The sequence below is a fragment of the Leiobunum rupestre genome, chromosome 3, assembly GCF_980474605.1.
Source record: "Leiobunum rupestre chromosome 3, qqLeiRupe1.1.hap1, whole genome shotgun sequence".
NCBI lineage: Eukaryota > Metazoa > Arthropoda > Arachnida > Opiliones > Sclerosomatidae > Leiobunum > Leiobunum rupestre.
In genome coordinates, this window is record NC_143386.1 from 56,133,819 (window position 1) to 56,150,232 (window position 16,414).

The 16,414-nt window shown below is 39.1% G+C and overlaps 2 protein-coding genes across 2 annotated transcripts; one reads left to right on the forward strand and one right to left on the reverse strand.

Moving 5' to 3' along the window:
- The first annotated feature begins 1,339 nt into the window (after positions 1–1,339).
- LOC149952700 (arrestin homolog) lies at positions 1,340–3,976 on the forward strand. Its single transcript, XM_090170224.1, has 10 exons — positions 1,340–1,614; positions 2,025–2,085; positions 2,150–2,431; positions 2,495–2,582; positions 2,732–2,952; positions 3,021–3,093; positions 3,152–3,295; positions 3,365–3,451; positions 3,526–3,633; positions 3,696–3,976. The coding sequence occupies exons 1-10, from the start codon at positions 1,567–1,569 to the stop codon at positions 3,808–3,810; spliced, it is 1,227 nt and encodes a 408-aa protein (XP_090026350.1). The 5' UTR covers positions 1,340–1,566; the 3' UTR covers positions 3,811–3,976.
- Positions 3,977–7,470: 3,494 nt separating this feature from the next.
- On the reverse strand, positions 7,471–8,744 carry Tctp (translationally controlled tumor protein). The gene is made up of 4 exons (XM_090168745.1): positions 8,589–8,744; positions 8,438–8,508; positions 7,985–8,166; positions 7,471–7,926 (listed from the first exon to the last, which is right to left on the reverse strand). Exons 1-4 carry the CDS (start codon positions 8,614–8,616, stop codon positions 7,686–7,688), a joined length of 522 nt encoding a protein of 173 aa, XP_090024871.1. The 5' UTR covers positions 8,617–8,744; the 3' UTR covers positions 7,471–7,685.
- Positions 8,745–16,414: the final 7,670 nt, after the last annotated feature.

Consider the following 16,414-nt stretch of genomic DNA (forward strand, 5'->3'; position numbering starts at 1 on the left):
ATTTATTTTCGGCTAGGCATTTCGAAAGTATCTTCGCCCGCTTAAATGAGAGTAGATATTTCATTAAATAGTTCAAAAAATCTTTGGAAAACCTCACGATTTTAAGAGGTAAGCTTAAAAAAGATTACTTTACATATTCACATTTCACAATCAGAAACACGTGTTTTTTGGGATAAATGAAAAGCACTAGCTACTAGATTTAAGTCCTTAAAGTGTACATGGTGTATGCTTCGCCCCACTATTTTGAATCACTGGCGCCATCTAGCGATGAGACTTATTATGAACGAAAAAATTGCGCGGGATGTCCTTGTGAAACCTTCCTTAGTCTACTCTACGGTTTTATGGTAGCTTCACAGCTCGACGAAAGTTCTATATTGGACTCGAATTTATCGTCAAACCGCGGTTGTGTACACCGCATGTAAAATGTTAATATAAAGGCCCAAACACACATACGTTTTCGCCTGCGATTTTCGCGCACGCGCCCATGCGCCATGACTTCCATTCTATTTAAGTCACGCGACGCGACGCGATTTGCCAGCGAAGGCTATTTAATAAATAAAAACTACTTCCTTAAATTCTGTACACTGATTACAGCGAGTACAGCCTTTGGTAGTGCTAAATCTGCAATCAATTACGTAATCACTTTAGTACAGTCAAAGCTACGGGCTTGTACACCGATTACAGATAGTGGTCAGCAATGAACATAAGCAGTATAAGGAGATGATTACTTCACTCGTAAGATATATTATACACTTTTGGTGTAACGTATCGAACCGCTATTCAGAGGTACGGCAATTTTACAAGTTACTAAATGTAAGCTTTCTTGTTTACCTATAACATTTTTTCGACTTTTATTTGGCTTCTAACTCTGTAGATCCTAATCCGTTTACGAACATCCTCGAGGGATTTTTTTAGGTTATTAAAACTACTTCAAATATCTGCGGATTGTTAGAAATATAACTCAAGGCTTAAAGATAAAAGATTATTACGAAATAATTTTTTATTAATTTAAATTAATCAACGAAAATGCGCATTACTCCTTTAAGAAAGTAGTCGCCTAGATGTACCCACGGGCAATCACCGTTATGATCATGAAAACTAAACTTAATAAATCTTTTTATCAAGTAACGTGGCCTTCTTGTTTAAATGTTGCTCATACGTCACAGTCTATAAGCGCGCTACAGTCGCGAGGAGAATAGCTTTTTCTAGCGCTCGTGCAAATCGCTCGTGCGAAGAATACACTAATAAAGCTGGATCTTGCGACGTAAGAGCAACATTTTAACAAGTTGGGCATAAAATCAACTATTGGTTGAAACTAATCAATTTAAACTTCCAATATTTAGATTTATATTTATAAAAATAAGTATTTTCAAGGCCATTATATAAATCAATGTTGGTCGCCCCCTCTACATAAGTGAACTACGAGTTTTGGAAATTTAATCCTATTTAGGATGGGAGGGTAGCCGTCCATCGGTGACCGAGAGCGCTAATTAGATTATAATGTAAGCTAAAAAGCAGGTACAATGATTAGTCTCGTTTACATTCGGTATCCCGACCGTAAACAAGATGGTTGTCAGTTTCAAAGTTTACAAGAAGGTTTCGCCCAACGGAAAGGTATCACTTAATAATATATCTAGAGGTCGGGGACGGTTAATCATTAGCCATGTTTAAATTGATTTTTTTCGGGAAAAAATGTAAACAAAGAATTTTACCGGTTAATATTTCGGAAAATGATTAAAAAACGTCGTTTTTCCGATTAATTTTACAAATTTATCAAAAAATTAATCGGATAATACAGAAATATAAATTACTTGATCAAAACATTTTACGAATAATTTTAAGAGGGTGTAAAATGAAATATGATCTTGTAAATATTTATAATGGCAGGCGTGTTATATTTGACGTTGTTATAACGTCCATTATCTATTGAATAAAAGTTAACCATCCCCGACCTCTAAATATATCTTCCGCTTTAGCGGGTTTTTCATAAACTTTGACTATAAATGAATGGATGTTTTACCTAGTTAACCGTATACCTGGGAAAGCGAGATTTTGTTGATCACATTAAATTCGTGGACCCCGTCGGTAGGTAATTGAAAATGATGCGTAAACAGAATGGAGGTTAACCATCAACGTTTTTAACGTTTAGAGGGCGTCATTTTAATTGATGACGAGTATTTGAAGGGACGTAAGGTATATGGGCAAGTCGTGGCAACCTTCAGATATGGTCGGGAGGAAGACGAAGTCATGGGGTTGAACTTCTACAAGGAACTGTACTTGGCGTCCGAGGTCATCTATCCACCACCCAATGACTCAGCCCACGATAGCAACAAGATGCAAACCAGATTGATGAAGAAACTCGGAGCCAACGCGTTTTCGTTCAGACTCGAAATTCCAGAGGACGCTCCTCAATCCGTGACCATCCAACCAGGTCAGTCTTTAGAGGGATTTATTCCTTTTTCTAAATTACGTATAATACATTTTTAATTTTCAGGGGAAGATTCTGACAGTGCCCCATGCGGGGTTCATTACGACGTGAAGATATTTGTGGGAGATTCTGTCGAAGATAGGAGCCATAAAAGGTAACGGAAGCTGGGGGAACCCAACAAAATAAGAAAAGAAGTTTGGCGTTTGAACATCGCGGACGTCTCCCATTGTTTTAGCGCTAAGTTTGAATTTGAGAATATGAGGACACCAATTTTACGTTTGATTTTGGTGCCCATAATTACAGGAGTACCGTTCGAATGGGCATCCGAAAGATCCAATGGGCCCAAATTAAGCATTCGCGACAACCTTGCAGCGTCATCCGAAAGGACTTCTTGCTCAGCCCTGGCGAAATGGAATTGGAAGCTACTCTTGACCATCAAGTATACCACCCTGGCGAAGACATTCCGGTTAACATTACTGTCCGTAATTACTCGAATAAAACCGTCAAAAGTATTAGGGTATCTGGTACGATATTTCTTTCATTATTGAACCGCGTGAAGACTTCATACTGACCCCTATCTTATGTTAATTAGCCGTTCAGAATATTGATGTTTGTATGTTTGCTAGTGGCCATTACCACGTCACCATCGCCAAAGCGGAGTCGCAGTACGTTTTTTCAATTATTAAAGATCGTAAATCAAAAACCTAATTGAACGTAATATAGGGATGGTTGCCCCATCACCCCTGGATCGACTATTCAGAAAGTGGTAACTATCACTCCTTCAGTTGATTATAAGAACCAGTACAAAGGCGTCGCCTTGGATGGACAACTGAAAAATGAGGACACTAGCTTGGCTTCATCAACTCTGTAAGTTGGTATATTAACAAGGGTCTTATTAGGTAACTACGATCAACTTTCCCAACGTTTCTTTTCAAGTATAATGGATCAAGATCACAAGGATTTGTTTGGAATCATAATTTCCTACACCATTAAAGTGAAACTATTGTTGGGAGCTCTCGGAGGGTAAGTTCCCCGAAGTAAAAAATAAACCTCTTATGGGAAGCCTAAATTAATTCGCCTTTTAAATGTTATTAAAGTGAAGTTGTCGCTGAACTTCCATTCATTCTGATGCGACCCCAGCCTAAGCGTTTGCCAGTGCAACTTGATTCCGAAGATCATGATTTGGGGGTTGAACAATTTAAAAGGTTCTTATTTGCAAATTTTATTAGAAAAACATCATCCTTGTTAACTTAATCCATTCCTTTAGTTCAAGGGAGAACACCATTGACCTTGACGACCCAGCTGACCATATTGGAGACAAAATGGTTTTGGACGACTTTCCACGTTTGCGTTTGAATGCCAGTATCAAAGAGGCCGAATAGGAGCATAATTGGTTTAAAACAATTTAGCAGAATGACATATATAAGTTGGCCCTATACCATACTCTTATCAAATAAAGAAGCATATAAATGAACTTCGTCTTAGCAGTATATGAAGCGTACTTTAAGCTTTATGTGTAATATTCAAAATGATATATAATAAAGTATCCAAGATATTTATGCTTTGGTATAAAGACGTGTAAAAATAGTATGCCACACAGCCCCTCAGTTCAAGAATATCTATAGAGAATGACACACAATAACCATATTCAATCACAAGTTGAGCTACTTAGTTCAAAGTCGCCAGAGATCAAGTGTTATTTACAATTACTACCTCCTTTTTGCGGTTGAAATTCATGGTATCAACGACATAAAAGGGCAAACGTAGGTACACCAGTGGCATCACTAGATGTAGTACCACCATACCACGGAGAGGAAAATAATGAAGGCTGCAAAGCACTTCTGCATAAATGCCGGCGCTAGGATTTTCGGGCCCCAGGTAAGCGTTCTCAGCCCCCCCCCCCCCCAATTTATTTACTCCAAAATTTGCCCGGCCCCGAGGTACTTTTGCCCCGCTTTAGTAAGAAGGTTTCTTGCGTCAGTGGAATGCTGGTGCAGGGAAATTGATCTTCCGGTTAATCTTAATAGAACGTACGGTTCTTGTTCCTTTTACTCGTAAAAGGATACAAAACTCTTTTAATGATATCTCCTTATTTGGGACCATCTTGAGCAAAAGCACTGAGGTCTGAGGTGAAGTATCTTGGTGTTATTCTGAACAGTAAAATAACGTGAAAGCCTCATCTTGACTGTGTAGTTAAGAAGGCTAAGATGTTACTTTGGAGAACCAGAAGTGCAGTAAGCAGGTCATGGAGACAGTGAGACTTAGCCCTAAAGTGACTTACTGGCTGTACACCATGATCATCAGACCATTGCTCTCTTATGCTGCTGTGATATTTTGGCCTAGAGTGCGTATTAAGACTGTGCAGAGTGATATTCGCACCCTACAAATGCTGGCTTGTGTCAGCATCACAGGAGCTATGAGAACAGCCCCAAGCGCTTCTCTAATAATTATCCTGAACATTCTTCCTTTTCATCTTTTCCTAGAGGAAGCTACTGCTATGTGAGCCTATAGGCTCAACCAGAATGGTTGGTGGAGGGCTAATATTTGGGATAACAGCCACCACCAAGATTTACCGTGAAAAATCCAGTCAGTTATCTGTCTTCTTAATGCGTTATGATATTATGGCTACTTTTAGTAAGCCTTTCAATACTTATTTCCCAAGCCACACGGAGTGATCTAATCACAAAACCCTCGGAGCCAGAGGATAAAACGTCTGGTTTACCGATGGGTATAAAACTCACTCTTGCTCAGGTTCGGGAATGTATTGTCTTACCAATCTCGGCTTTTATGAAAGCCTTGAGCCACGTTCACACGTACCCTCGGAAACGTTTTGCCTCATTTCGATCTCGCTGCGGTTCGTAGCGTTTGGAAATCTGTTTGTTCACACGAGATTTCCAGTGAGTTTTGAAGAAAATTGGGCACGCGTAGTATGGCCACATAATTAGGAGTTCGTCTGCTCACGCAGTTGAGTCACGTATTATAACCATCTAATTAAAAACGAATGCACACAGAAGATTATTTTCTTGTAAAATATTCATAAAAATTTTATTAATAAATAACATGGTTCACAAAAAACCGACTCGATGCGAAACTGGTCGACAAAGCGGTTCAGCCGAAGCGATCTGAAACGCTGGGACGCGCAACGGTCACTGTTCACACGATGGCATCCAAACGTTGCACATTAGCGGAGCTAAGGTTTTTTCACAGGTGGGCTAATTATTTTGTGACCCCTAAGAATTTTGTAGCCCTTACAAATTTTCCAGGAAGTGAGAAGAGCAAGGTCGTTTTACTGTTGCGGCTTTCGTCGCGTTTACTGGACCCCCTACTGACCTTGTATCCGACGGTTTTGACCTGGAGGGGACACTTGCAGGCCCGGGGTATTTCCCTAAAGCCCCTTTCTTTTCTTTCTATTGTCCTTTCCACTTTCTCTCAATTTCCGCTCCCTTCCTCCGAATCTATCTTCTTGAGTAAACGAAGTTCTTTTTATAAAATAATCTTGGCCATCTTGTTGAAATGTTGCCTCTCCGCTTCAGCTGTGGATCCGTTATCTCTCCCACTAAAAAGTTTATGAACTCATTCTTAGGCATTGGCTGAACTATTCGAGGGCAACATTTCAACAAGTTGGGCAAGCGTAAAGACATTATTTCAAAATCAATAGTTGATTTTATAAATTTATTTTCAAAAAAAAAACTTTCTTGTCAATAAAACAAATTTCTAGAGATAAAGAAAATTCATAAATTCAAATATGTGACCCATCTCAGAAATGCATGGGGGCTAAAGCCCACTTCAGCCCATCCTTAGCGCCGCTACTGACGTTGCGGGAGCGCTCGCATCGTTCCATAGTATAGGTGTGAACGCGGCTTTGGTTTAAGAACATTTTTGAGTTTGGGGGGTACAGCGCGAGTGAAGCGAGCCTCACAATAAATGTTATAAAAATGGACAAATATTTTTAAATTTTATTTTTATTTGACCAAAAATCGAAAGTTGAATTTGAATTCGCTTTTACTTTGCTGCTAGAAGTTTTAAACGACCAATTTATCTTTTTCATTATGGTTGTAAAAACAAATTCAAAATAATTGAGGGGGGAACAAACACAGTAGTAAAAGATTTAGGATGGGACATTGTCCCCCTGGTTGCTACGCCGCTGAAATTATCTAATTTATTCGGATAGTCAAGCGGCCCTCAAATCAGTTTTAAGATTTCTTCTAAACGGGTTAATAGCTGTTTGAATCTTCTCTCGGAGCTAGGTAACAACAAAGGTCAGCTCCATTGGGTTCTTGGCCATCAGGGGTTCTATGGTAATTAAGGCCAAGATGGGGGGCAGAGGTTGGGTTCTTTGTTCCTGAACCTGCTGTTCCTATCCCCTCTAGCACAGTGCGCGGCCTTATCTCAAATTCTATGACTAACCGTCAACTCAAGCTTTGCCAGCCAATTGTTAAAGGGCGATAAAGTCACATCTCAACAATATTACCTTATATTAACTTCAAAAGTGGTTTCGCCCGTTCTGAGATTTCGGAAAAAGGTAGGAATTTTATAAATTTTCTTTACTCCCACTTTTGAAGATTAGAAAAAGGATCCTCAGTAGTCAGTACTCCTGAACAAAATATGTGAATAATATGGCTCAGAATATAAAAAAAAAATAAGTATTTTAAATCCGAAAACCGGCGAGAATAAACCACCTAACGCCAGAGTTGGCTCTCCTTATCTCTCCTCCATGACCATACTTTTACATTAGCTCAATTTCCAAGCAATGACTTTTCTGGCTATAAGCGATGTACAATATAGTTCTGGGAAAAATACTATGTTTTATATTAATCTTAGGCAGCGGTACTTGGTCAAAAACTAAATGACCAAAACATTTATATAAAATAGTTTATACACACCAATTGCAATAACAAGGAACTATTAAGAAAAAATTATTGTCAGGAATATCACACCTTTGGGGGATGCACCTAGTGCGGGTAGCAGCTATCTTGTGCCATTACTCAAGGTGCTCTTTCAGCCTAACAAAGCATTAAATAATGAAACATAGGACAAGCCCCTTTTTCTGTAAAACTTCAGAAATATTTATTACATTAATTGAAAGGGCACAGCATAAATGGAGTCTTTCTTTACAAATATTCAAGGGATAAAATAAAAAGATTAATTTTGCTTAATAGATAGAGATTTGGCCGTAAAAAAACAGATTGAAGTTTTTTTTTGTAACCGAGACAAGTTTCATAATTTATAACGTTAATTAGAAACTATAAACCTTGTGTTATACTTTCTCTTCTTCCAAACCATGCTTAAAGAACATCATGATCGGTGTTTCACTTCCATCATCTTTAGATCTATATTCGAGAAGCGCTACCATGCCATCGGGATTGGTACTTTCACCTAGGAAGAATTGACAATCTCCAATCTTTGGTAAGACTTTCTTAACTGCTTCTGTGAATTTAGCTTTGTATTCTTTAATTTCATCTTCTGATTTCTCTTGTTCCTTCCACTTTTCTTGGAGCCTGACACGAAAGATTTATGAGAATTTGATAGAAATTGAAGAACTGACTAATTACATACATTTTAGTATAGGTCTTAAGGTAATTTTTGTAGTCATTTTTGGAGAAACCAGTTTCAACGAGCCTTTGATTGAGTATAACATCTAAGCCACTCTCTACAGCAGAGTCTGTGCCCTCATCAGCTTCTTCTTGAGATGGGTTAGCACCATCAAGAAGAATTTCACCCTCTTTACGGGTTACTTGCTAGAATTAAAGAAAAAAAAGATCGCAAACCTTATAAGAATCATCCGTGTATCAGCATGACTGATATAATGTGAGTCATATCAAAGGTTTCCCTCTTAATCAGACTACACCTACTGTTAGTGTAAATTTAAGCCTTGGTCAAATAGGTTACTAATCAGAATACATGTTTGTTATATCTTCCATAATGTGGGTAAGTAAAATAAATTAATTAAACCATTTACCTTTAAATTATTTAATCTAAGTAATTCGATTTAATTAAGCATAAAATTACCCGGCATTCAACTTCGTAAAGGCATTCGTCCACGACTGTATATTTGGAGGAGTCGGTGAACATTTCATCACCTAAAAAACGACATATATAACCATCAAGTTAGTAAATCACGCGGTTTTAACTTAAAGAAAATGTTTTAAAGCTTACATACCAGTGATTATATCCTTATAAATACGCATTTTTAATTAGATTAAAATGGATTAATAACGGCGAGAAATTATGCCGAACTTGAGCCGAGCTTTGGCTGTTTAGGAAGAGAACGAAAGAAAGACAGATGTCGCGTTTTATATTCTTCGTTTATGGATGAATTCACTATTCTAGCGCCATCAAACGTTTCTATTTTTTAAGCTTAATTTTCTTTTGAAAATAAATAATAAAAATAGAGTTGAGAATGATATATTTTTTTTTGAGATCACTAATTAGTTTTATTTATAATAAAAATGTACAATGCGTTATTTTCTCAATATAAATAAAACTCAGTGCTGCCAGATCGTAAACAGAATATGGGAATGGGATTATTGGTTTAAAGTGCTCGGTTTAAAGGGAATATTACCTCAGGTATTTGGTGTGGAACAACAACGTTTGCAGCTCTGACCGCTCTTGCCTTTGGCTTTAAAAATATTTGGCGCCACTGTACAGGGAAATTTGAAAAATTGAAGGGGTCTTCCATAAAGACTGCTTTGACCACCTTAAGAATCTTGTTGACCACCCCACGGATGTTGTAGTCGCTTCTGATTTAGACACAGTAAGCTAGGAATTATATAATACTGCAGTAAGCGTCTCCTATTTTTATTTTCTTTGATAAAAAATCTCATGCGGCCCAGCTTTTCAGAAACTTATTATCAAACAATTTTAACATTTGGAGTCTGGAAAGAGGCGTACTGACCCGGGTTAAGGGGGTTAATATTTAACATGTAGGGGGCGCCAAAACACTCCTATGTTTAATGTTCAATTGTTCCTTCAACCAGTGATAATTCTGATTCTTCGTTCAATATAATTTTAATTTTTCAGTTTTTCAGATTTCTATCTAAAGCAATTTCTATTTTTTTCCAAAATTTATCACAATATCTTCTATCTATGATCAAGGAGGATAGGAAGCAGACTTGGAATTAGCAGGAGTCTTGGGGCCAATGGCTCTTAATAAAAATCAGTGGGCTCTTAAAATAAATCATTCGAACGGGGGTTGCGGGCCACCGGGGCTCTCAATTTAATTAAAAAATATTTATTAAACATTTTACGGATATTTCTGGAAGATGATTTCATGGAAGAAGAAAGCTTTCTTCTTCCATGATGATTTGTACGCCGTTTTTGAAACTATGTTTTCCTACCCTATACGAGAGCGGGATCTAGCGTTACAAATGATTATGTGTGATATTATAATATACTTGCTTGTTTTAAAGTTAATTAATGTTATTTTCTATTTTCCCTACCTAATTTTAAATTTTTACCCCCAATTCCCGCCCCCCGGCCTGGGCCAGTGGCTCTTAATAAAAATAAACTTAAGGGGGGTAGGGAGCCCGCAGGGCCCCCGTAAAAAATACCACTATTTCCAAGTCTGATAGGAAGGTAGGCGAAGTAGGAGGGATGAACGCGGCAGGAAAATTTCGGAAAAATGGCGGCCAGCGGCCAGATTGCGGCCACTACGCTACGTGTTGCCGCCATTTTTCCGAAATTTTCGCGCCGAGTTCGCGCTAAACTTCTAAACTTGCTGGCGCGTTCATCCCTCCTACTTCGCCTCCCTTCCTATCCTCCTTGCTATGATCACGGCTTATTTACAATCAAAGTGGCGCTTGAGGAGCTATAATTGCAATAAGGAGAGTAAATATTTACAACCAAGTACACAATGTTCTCGAAGAATGTAAAACTTATCAGACCGTAAAACGCCTTATAAAATCGAGCGTTTTAAAAAACGCATAATGAGTCATAAAACGTTTTTAAAGTAGGAACTAAATTGATCTTTTGGTTTTCTTATCAGTGATTACGATATGTTAAAACAAAAATCATTTTTTATAGTGTTGTTTGTTAGTTAATTTTTTTAAATATTTTTTTAAATATTTTTTGTTGTGTTATTGTAGTTTTTTTTTGGTTTTGTTATATGCAAATGTACACAAGAGGGCTATAAATCGCTTGACGACTTGGCCCTCCACTCCACATTAATGATTTAAATTAATAAAACGTTTTTGAATTTGAAAGGCCAGCAGTACGTAACGGCCCCCCTTCTTTAGTACGTACGAAAGTACACCGAGTTCTAGTCTGCGTAAATAAGTCATGCTATGATACTCCTATTACCAAAAGTAAATAGGGGGAGAAAGGCTGGCACTTGGGTCCAACCGCACGACGTCTTATTTGAAGGGTAAAATTTTTGGGCTTCGGAAATGACTTCCCCCTCGCCTCTTTACAAGGACACAAAGGTATCGGTTGTACTCCGCCACGATGAAAAATAGTTCTCTATAAAATACGTGAATATTGAACTTTTGCTTTCGATAATTTGGTTAATTTAGTTCCCAAATGAAGTAGATAAATGATAGAAACTAAAATGCGACCTTTTAAAAATAATAACACGACTTTTGAAAAGAAATAAACCGTAACTAGAATAATGCTCACTTAAATCGTGGAGAGCGTGGCGCCATCTAAGAGCAGAGATCGGGACTAATTGGTAAATCTACGATGTTAAGGCCTAACAATTTGCAAGTTTAACTGAAATAATAGCTATAGCTACGACCTTTTTTTGTTTATTTTACAATTGATATGGTAATTATTAATTAAAATCAACCGTTATCGAAGGAAATAATGGTCAGCATTTGACAGAGAGACTATTTGAAATCGCGAGGCGGTGACATGGTTGCCAGGGAATAAAATTCAAAATTTTCATCTTGAGCGGGGACCGGAATACCCCAAATGCACTACTTCGCGCGTAATGTGCTATCCTTATTGGTTAGAAATATCTGGTAATCAGTAGCTCTTTAAAAAGGGTGTCAAGCATGGTGGAAGCTAAAATCTGGAGGCAGTGATAGACTTTCTCCCCCTATTTACTTTTGCTATTACTCCCTGCTATGAAAAATACTGAACAAAATCGAACTTACGAAGGACGGACTAATGTTAAGGCTTGTAAATTAATCGGTAGGTTATATAAAATGTTAAGTAAGACCGTACCAATGACGATACCAAACTAACGGTGAAAGGTAGCATAGTCTAGACTAAAATCACGGTCTTTAATTAAAAAAATTTCAAAGCTATTTTAAAGTTTTTGGTATATAGGGGGCGCCATTTGGAAACTTTTTGACTGGGCACCATATACCCTCGGTACGAAAATGAGTCGGAATATGCATATTATTAATTCGAGAGTATTCATTTCAATTTGAAATCCGACTAATTCTAGCCCTTATAGCTACAGAGCCAATGTAAAAACGCATTATAACTCGCATTAGGTTATTCATAGATGCATATGTAAATAACATATAAGTATGCCACTGTACCTTTATTCCATTCCAAAATCTTCACTAACGGTTTGTTTCACCACGAACCAGTAAAAACGTGGACCACGTTAGATTTTAACCTTTGTATTCATCCTAGTAATTTTGGGAGTCACACTATTGGCTACTAACATATTTATTTAAGCCAATGGAAAACCTCTAAATTGAGAAGGAATTTTTTGCGTCGGAATTTAAGTCAGCCCAACTGCCCAATGTAGCTTTCTTGACATTTATAAACTTGCTCGGTTTGTGCGGATGAAGTTAAATAATGAGTAATTTAGAAAAATAAAAAGTTGGGGAAAATGACCAATAAGTGATCGCTTTCCGAAAATGGAAAAAGTCGTCGAAGTGGAATATTCCACCAGCGTTATTAAATTCCATATCAAGCCTAGAAGAGTTAGGCCTAGCATGGAATAATTAATGTTGTTAATTAGTCCATGGGCCTAGGCTCAAAAGAATCTGCAAAGATTCCAACCTTGTAGATGCGCCAGAAAAGCTAAACCTGAATTTCAACTATTTTTTCCAATAAACCCGCTTCTTTTATTTGACAAAGCAAATTTATTTTAGAACGTGAGTCTCCGAGAACTTTATTAATTGCATTAACAGCACTTGAGTTGACAGTATATTGTAATTCATTTTAGCCCCTAAGCCTTGGTTGTTCAAACCGGTTTGTTTACTAAAATAATGGCCGTCGGTTTATCAGAAGGAGAGCTAATTAGCCTTTTCAGTTTACATAGAGCCACGTAGTGAAAAATGCAAGAAGCTTATAAATTGCTGGATTTTCGTCTGCTAAGCAGACGCTTTATTGAAAAATCGTCTGCTTAGCAGACGAAAATCCAGCAGTTCATGAGCTTCTCGCATTTGCCACTACGTGGCTCTATGTAAACTGAAAAGACTAATTGAGCGACGGCATTATCGGCATTTGAGATTCGATGACGTCAAATATTATATCAAGTATGACGTCAAATATTACGTAGGGTACGGATGACGCAATATCTGTGAAACAAACCGTTAGTGAAAAAATAGAGCTAGTGGCATACTTATGAGTAATTATGTTACATATGATAGATGCATAAAACCTTTTCTAGATTACAATCGATTACAATTTAAGAAACGCATATAATGCGTTGCGGTTGAAATAATGGAAACTTTTCACTTGTATGCGGTATGCAACCAGGGTTGGACATAAAGTCACGGCATTTGACTACTAAAATAAATGCTCTGACTACTAAAATTAATCGAAATCTGGGGGCTTACTAGTCAATTTGACTAGTGAAAAATAATGGCGAATTTGGCGTATCATATATTCATCATTCATCAATACCATTTTAATGATTTTATTAAAAAAAATCACATCATGTAACTCAAGTGATAATAAACTAGTATTATAATTCTGAGGTAAAGCAAAATTTTGGCTATGCTTCTTGTTTTAATACCCCCATTTTACCCCCTCTAGTCAGTGACTAGTAAAATAAATCAAGGTAGGAGGCTCACTAGTCAGGCTGACTACTAAAAAAATATCCTTATGTCCAACTCTGTATGCAACAAGACGTGTTTCCTTTAAACCAGAGCTTTTTAGTTCCACATCGAGATATATATCGAAGTGGGACTATTGCTATGGACGGAATGTCGTTAAGTGTTGTTTGTTTGTTTGTTGGTTTGTTTGTTGTGGAAAGCGACGACACGGTAGATGAAGCTGCGAAAAATAATTTATTAATATAATTTATATTGCTGGCCTGGCCGGGGCACGAACACAGACAGCCGCTCGCCGCCAAAATCCCCACGGCCTACCAACCGAGCCCCGCTGTCTTCAATATGTATTCGCTTGAAAACCCTTGAACAGTTTTTTTCTTCCATTGGGGGCGGGACGAAATTTTGCGTTTACTCAAAAGCGGGACAAGTAGATTGTCTAAATAACTTTAATACTTTAAATTATACGGTACAAAAATAATAATAATAAAAAAAACACCCACACGAACACTTAGGGCAGGGAGTACAAACATGGTACAAACAATCACCTAGGGAGGCGCTCGGAGGGAAAGTGTTTAGTACTGAGGCCGCATTGCCTCTCTGCACCGCGATGGCAATCCGTTGCAAGAGGAAAGTCACCGACCGATGCTCGCCTGTGACCTCCTTGATCCGACCATGGACTAATTAATGTATACATTAATTAGTCCATGGCCAGACCATCCCGCCCGAAGGAGCCCAGGGTTAACAGATTGTTAACTAGTAGTGCCCGTAAAGGCAGGAGAGATAGATCCGTTAGACATTGCAGCAGAGAGCATATATATACTATATTCCTAAGTGTCTTCTGTCTGTCTGTTTCTCTATAGGCGTCCGAGCCGTTCAACCTAGGACCGCCAAAATTTCTCACAGCTATTCTTATGGCTCAAAGGCAGCGAGTCGCGCTATTTTCATCGATTTCCAATTTCGGTTACGTTAATTAATTAAATAATGGTAAAAAGCGAGTCGAAATCTATGTACTTTTGCCCCTGGAAAGGTGCCGTGAATCCCGCAACCTACATACACCTATACGACCAATATTTTTCTGCCTCAGTCAATTTCGCGGCTGCGTCATCGTCACTTGGAGAATAGAGACTGGGGGGGGGGTAATTGAACGTAACATTTAGTGTACCAAAGGTCGAAGAGTATAGCTTTAAATTCTACATTTTCCTTTAAAGGCAGTATGTTTTTCATATTTCTGTCACCAGGTTTAATATAAGCTAGCGGTGATTGGCGCCAAATTTCTTACAGCTATTCTTATGGCGCAAAGGCAGCGATTTCCAATTAATTTAATTAATTAAATCATGTATTTTTGCCCCTGGAAAGGTGCCGTGAATCCTGCAACCTACATACACCTATACAACCAATATTTTTCTGCCTCAGTCAATTTAGCGGCTGCGCGGGGAGGGGACGAAGGGTTTTGTTTATGCCTAAGTCTTCACGGGATTTTAGTTCTAGCTGGGGCCCGGCCGAAACAGTCTTCACGGGATTTTAGTTCTAGCTGGGGCCCGGCCGAAACAGTCTTCACGGGATTTTAGTTCTAGCTGGGGCCCGGCCGAAACAGTCTTCACGGGATTTTAGTTCTAGCTGGGGCCCGGCCGAAACAGTCTTCACGGGATTTTAGTTCTAGCTGGGGCCCGGCCGAAACAGTCTTCACGGGATTTTAGTTCTAACTGGGGCCCAGCCGAAACAGTCTTCACGGGATTTTAGTTCTAGCTGGGGCCCAGCCGAAACAGTCTTCACGGGATTTTAGTTCTAGCTGGGGCCCGGCCGAAACAGTCTTCACGGGATTTTAGTTCTAGCTGGGGCCCGGCCGAAACAGTCTTCACGGGATTTTAGTTCTAGCTGGGGCCCGGCCGAAACAGTCTTCACGGGATTTTAGTTCTAGCTGGGGCCCGGACAAAGGACGGGCTACCCAGCTAGTAATCTAATATAATAAAACTCTAAGGCCTTTTCGCCCCTCGCCCCTGAAAAGCGAGGCCCCGCTGACGGTGCAGCCTGCTGATCGGACTGAGGATTTGCGGACAACCATATTCCGTTCTCTTTTCGTATCACATAGACTTTTTCGCCCGTCAATTTTCTCCCTCGCCCCTCGCCCCTGAAAAGCGAGGCCCCGCTGACGGTGCAGTCTGCTGATCGGACTGAGGATTTGCGGACAACCATATTCCGTTCTCTTTTCGTATCACATAGACTTTTTCGCCCGTCAATTTTCTCCCTCGCCCCTCGCCCCTGAAAAGCGACGCCCCGCTGACGGTGCAGTCTGCGGATCGGACTGAGGATTTGCGGACAACCATATTCCGTTCTCTTTTCGTATCACATAGGCTTTTTCGCCCGACAATTTTCTCCCTCGCCCCTGAATCGCGAGGCCCCACTGACGGTGCGGTCTGCGGGTCGGACTGCGGATAATAATAATAATTTACCGCGTCCAAGGCCTAATGTTTCAACTTCCATTATTAAAAATATTCAATTCACAAATAATTTTATTCCAAAACATTGTTAAATCGAAAATATCAAAGTCCAACTCTCGGAAACTAACCCAGTTCTTTTCTCCATAATAAATAAATTAAGCTAGGCCTAAATTCCTGGGTTCAGCTAACTCAGCGAAGAAAATCGAAAACAAATTCGCGAATGAGAGCGAAATTGCGCCACGTGGCTATACCATGGACGAATCAACTATACCAAGGAGAATAAGGCTTTCGCGCTGTATAGAGGGCCGTCTTTACATACTTTTGGGCCCCTAGCACTTTTAATTTTGGGGGCCCCCTCGAGTGGCGTAAAAAGGGGTTAATTTTTAGGAATAGCACCAGCCCTCCCCGTTGAATAGTAAAACGTGGTGGGGCCCGCCAAATTCACCTTCTAAACTGCACCCCCTAAATCTAGAACTTTCCTAAAATATTCGCCTATAGTTAAATTCGGTGTATACAGTGATTTCAGTATCACGTGACACGACGTCACCTATGCTTTTTCCCCTAGAGAAAAAATCCCGCACAAAATGGAGGCC

What these genes read in the sequence shown, in the direction of transcription:
- Tctp (XM_090168745.1), bottom strand. Translation starts at nt 8,616, where the DNA reads ATGCGTATTTATAAGGATATAATCACTG. An exon ending in TTATAAGGATATAATCACTG is followed by an intron (nt 8,509 to 8,588) that starts GTATGTAAGCTT and finishes GTCGTTTTTTAG; the next exon opens with GTGATGAAATGTTCACCGAC. An exon ending in CTTAAGACCTATACTAAAAT is followed by an intron (nt 7,927 to 7,984) that starts GTATGTAATTAG and finishes CTTTCGTGTCAG; the next exon opens with GCTCCAAGAAAAGTGGAAGG.
- LOC149952700 (XM_090170224.1), top strand. Translation starts at nt 1,567, where the DNA reads ATGGTTGTCAGTTTCAAAGTTTACAAGAAGGTTTCGCCCAACGGAAAG. An exon ending in TAAATTCGTGGACCCCGTCG is followed by an intron (nt 2,086 to 2,149) that starts GTAGGTAATTGA and finishes TTTAACGTTTAG; the next exon opens with AGGGCGTCATTTTAATTGAT. An exon ending in ATCGCCAAAGCGGAGTCGCA is followed by an intron (nt 3,094 to 3,151) that starts GTACGTTTTTTC and finishes AACGTAATATAG; the next exon opens with GGATGGTTGCCCCATCACCC.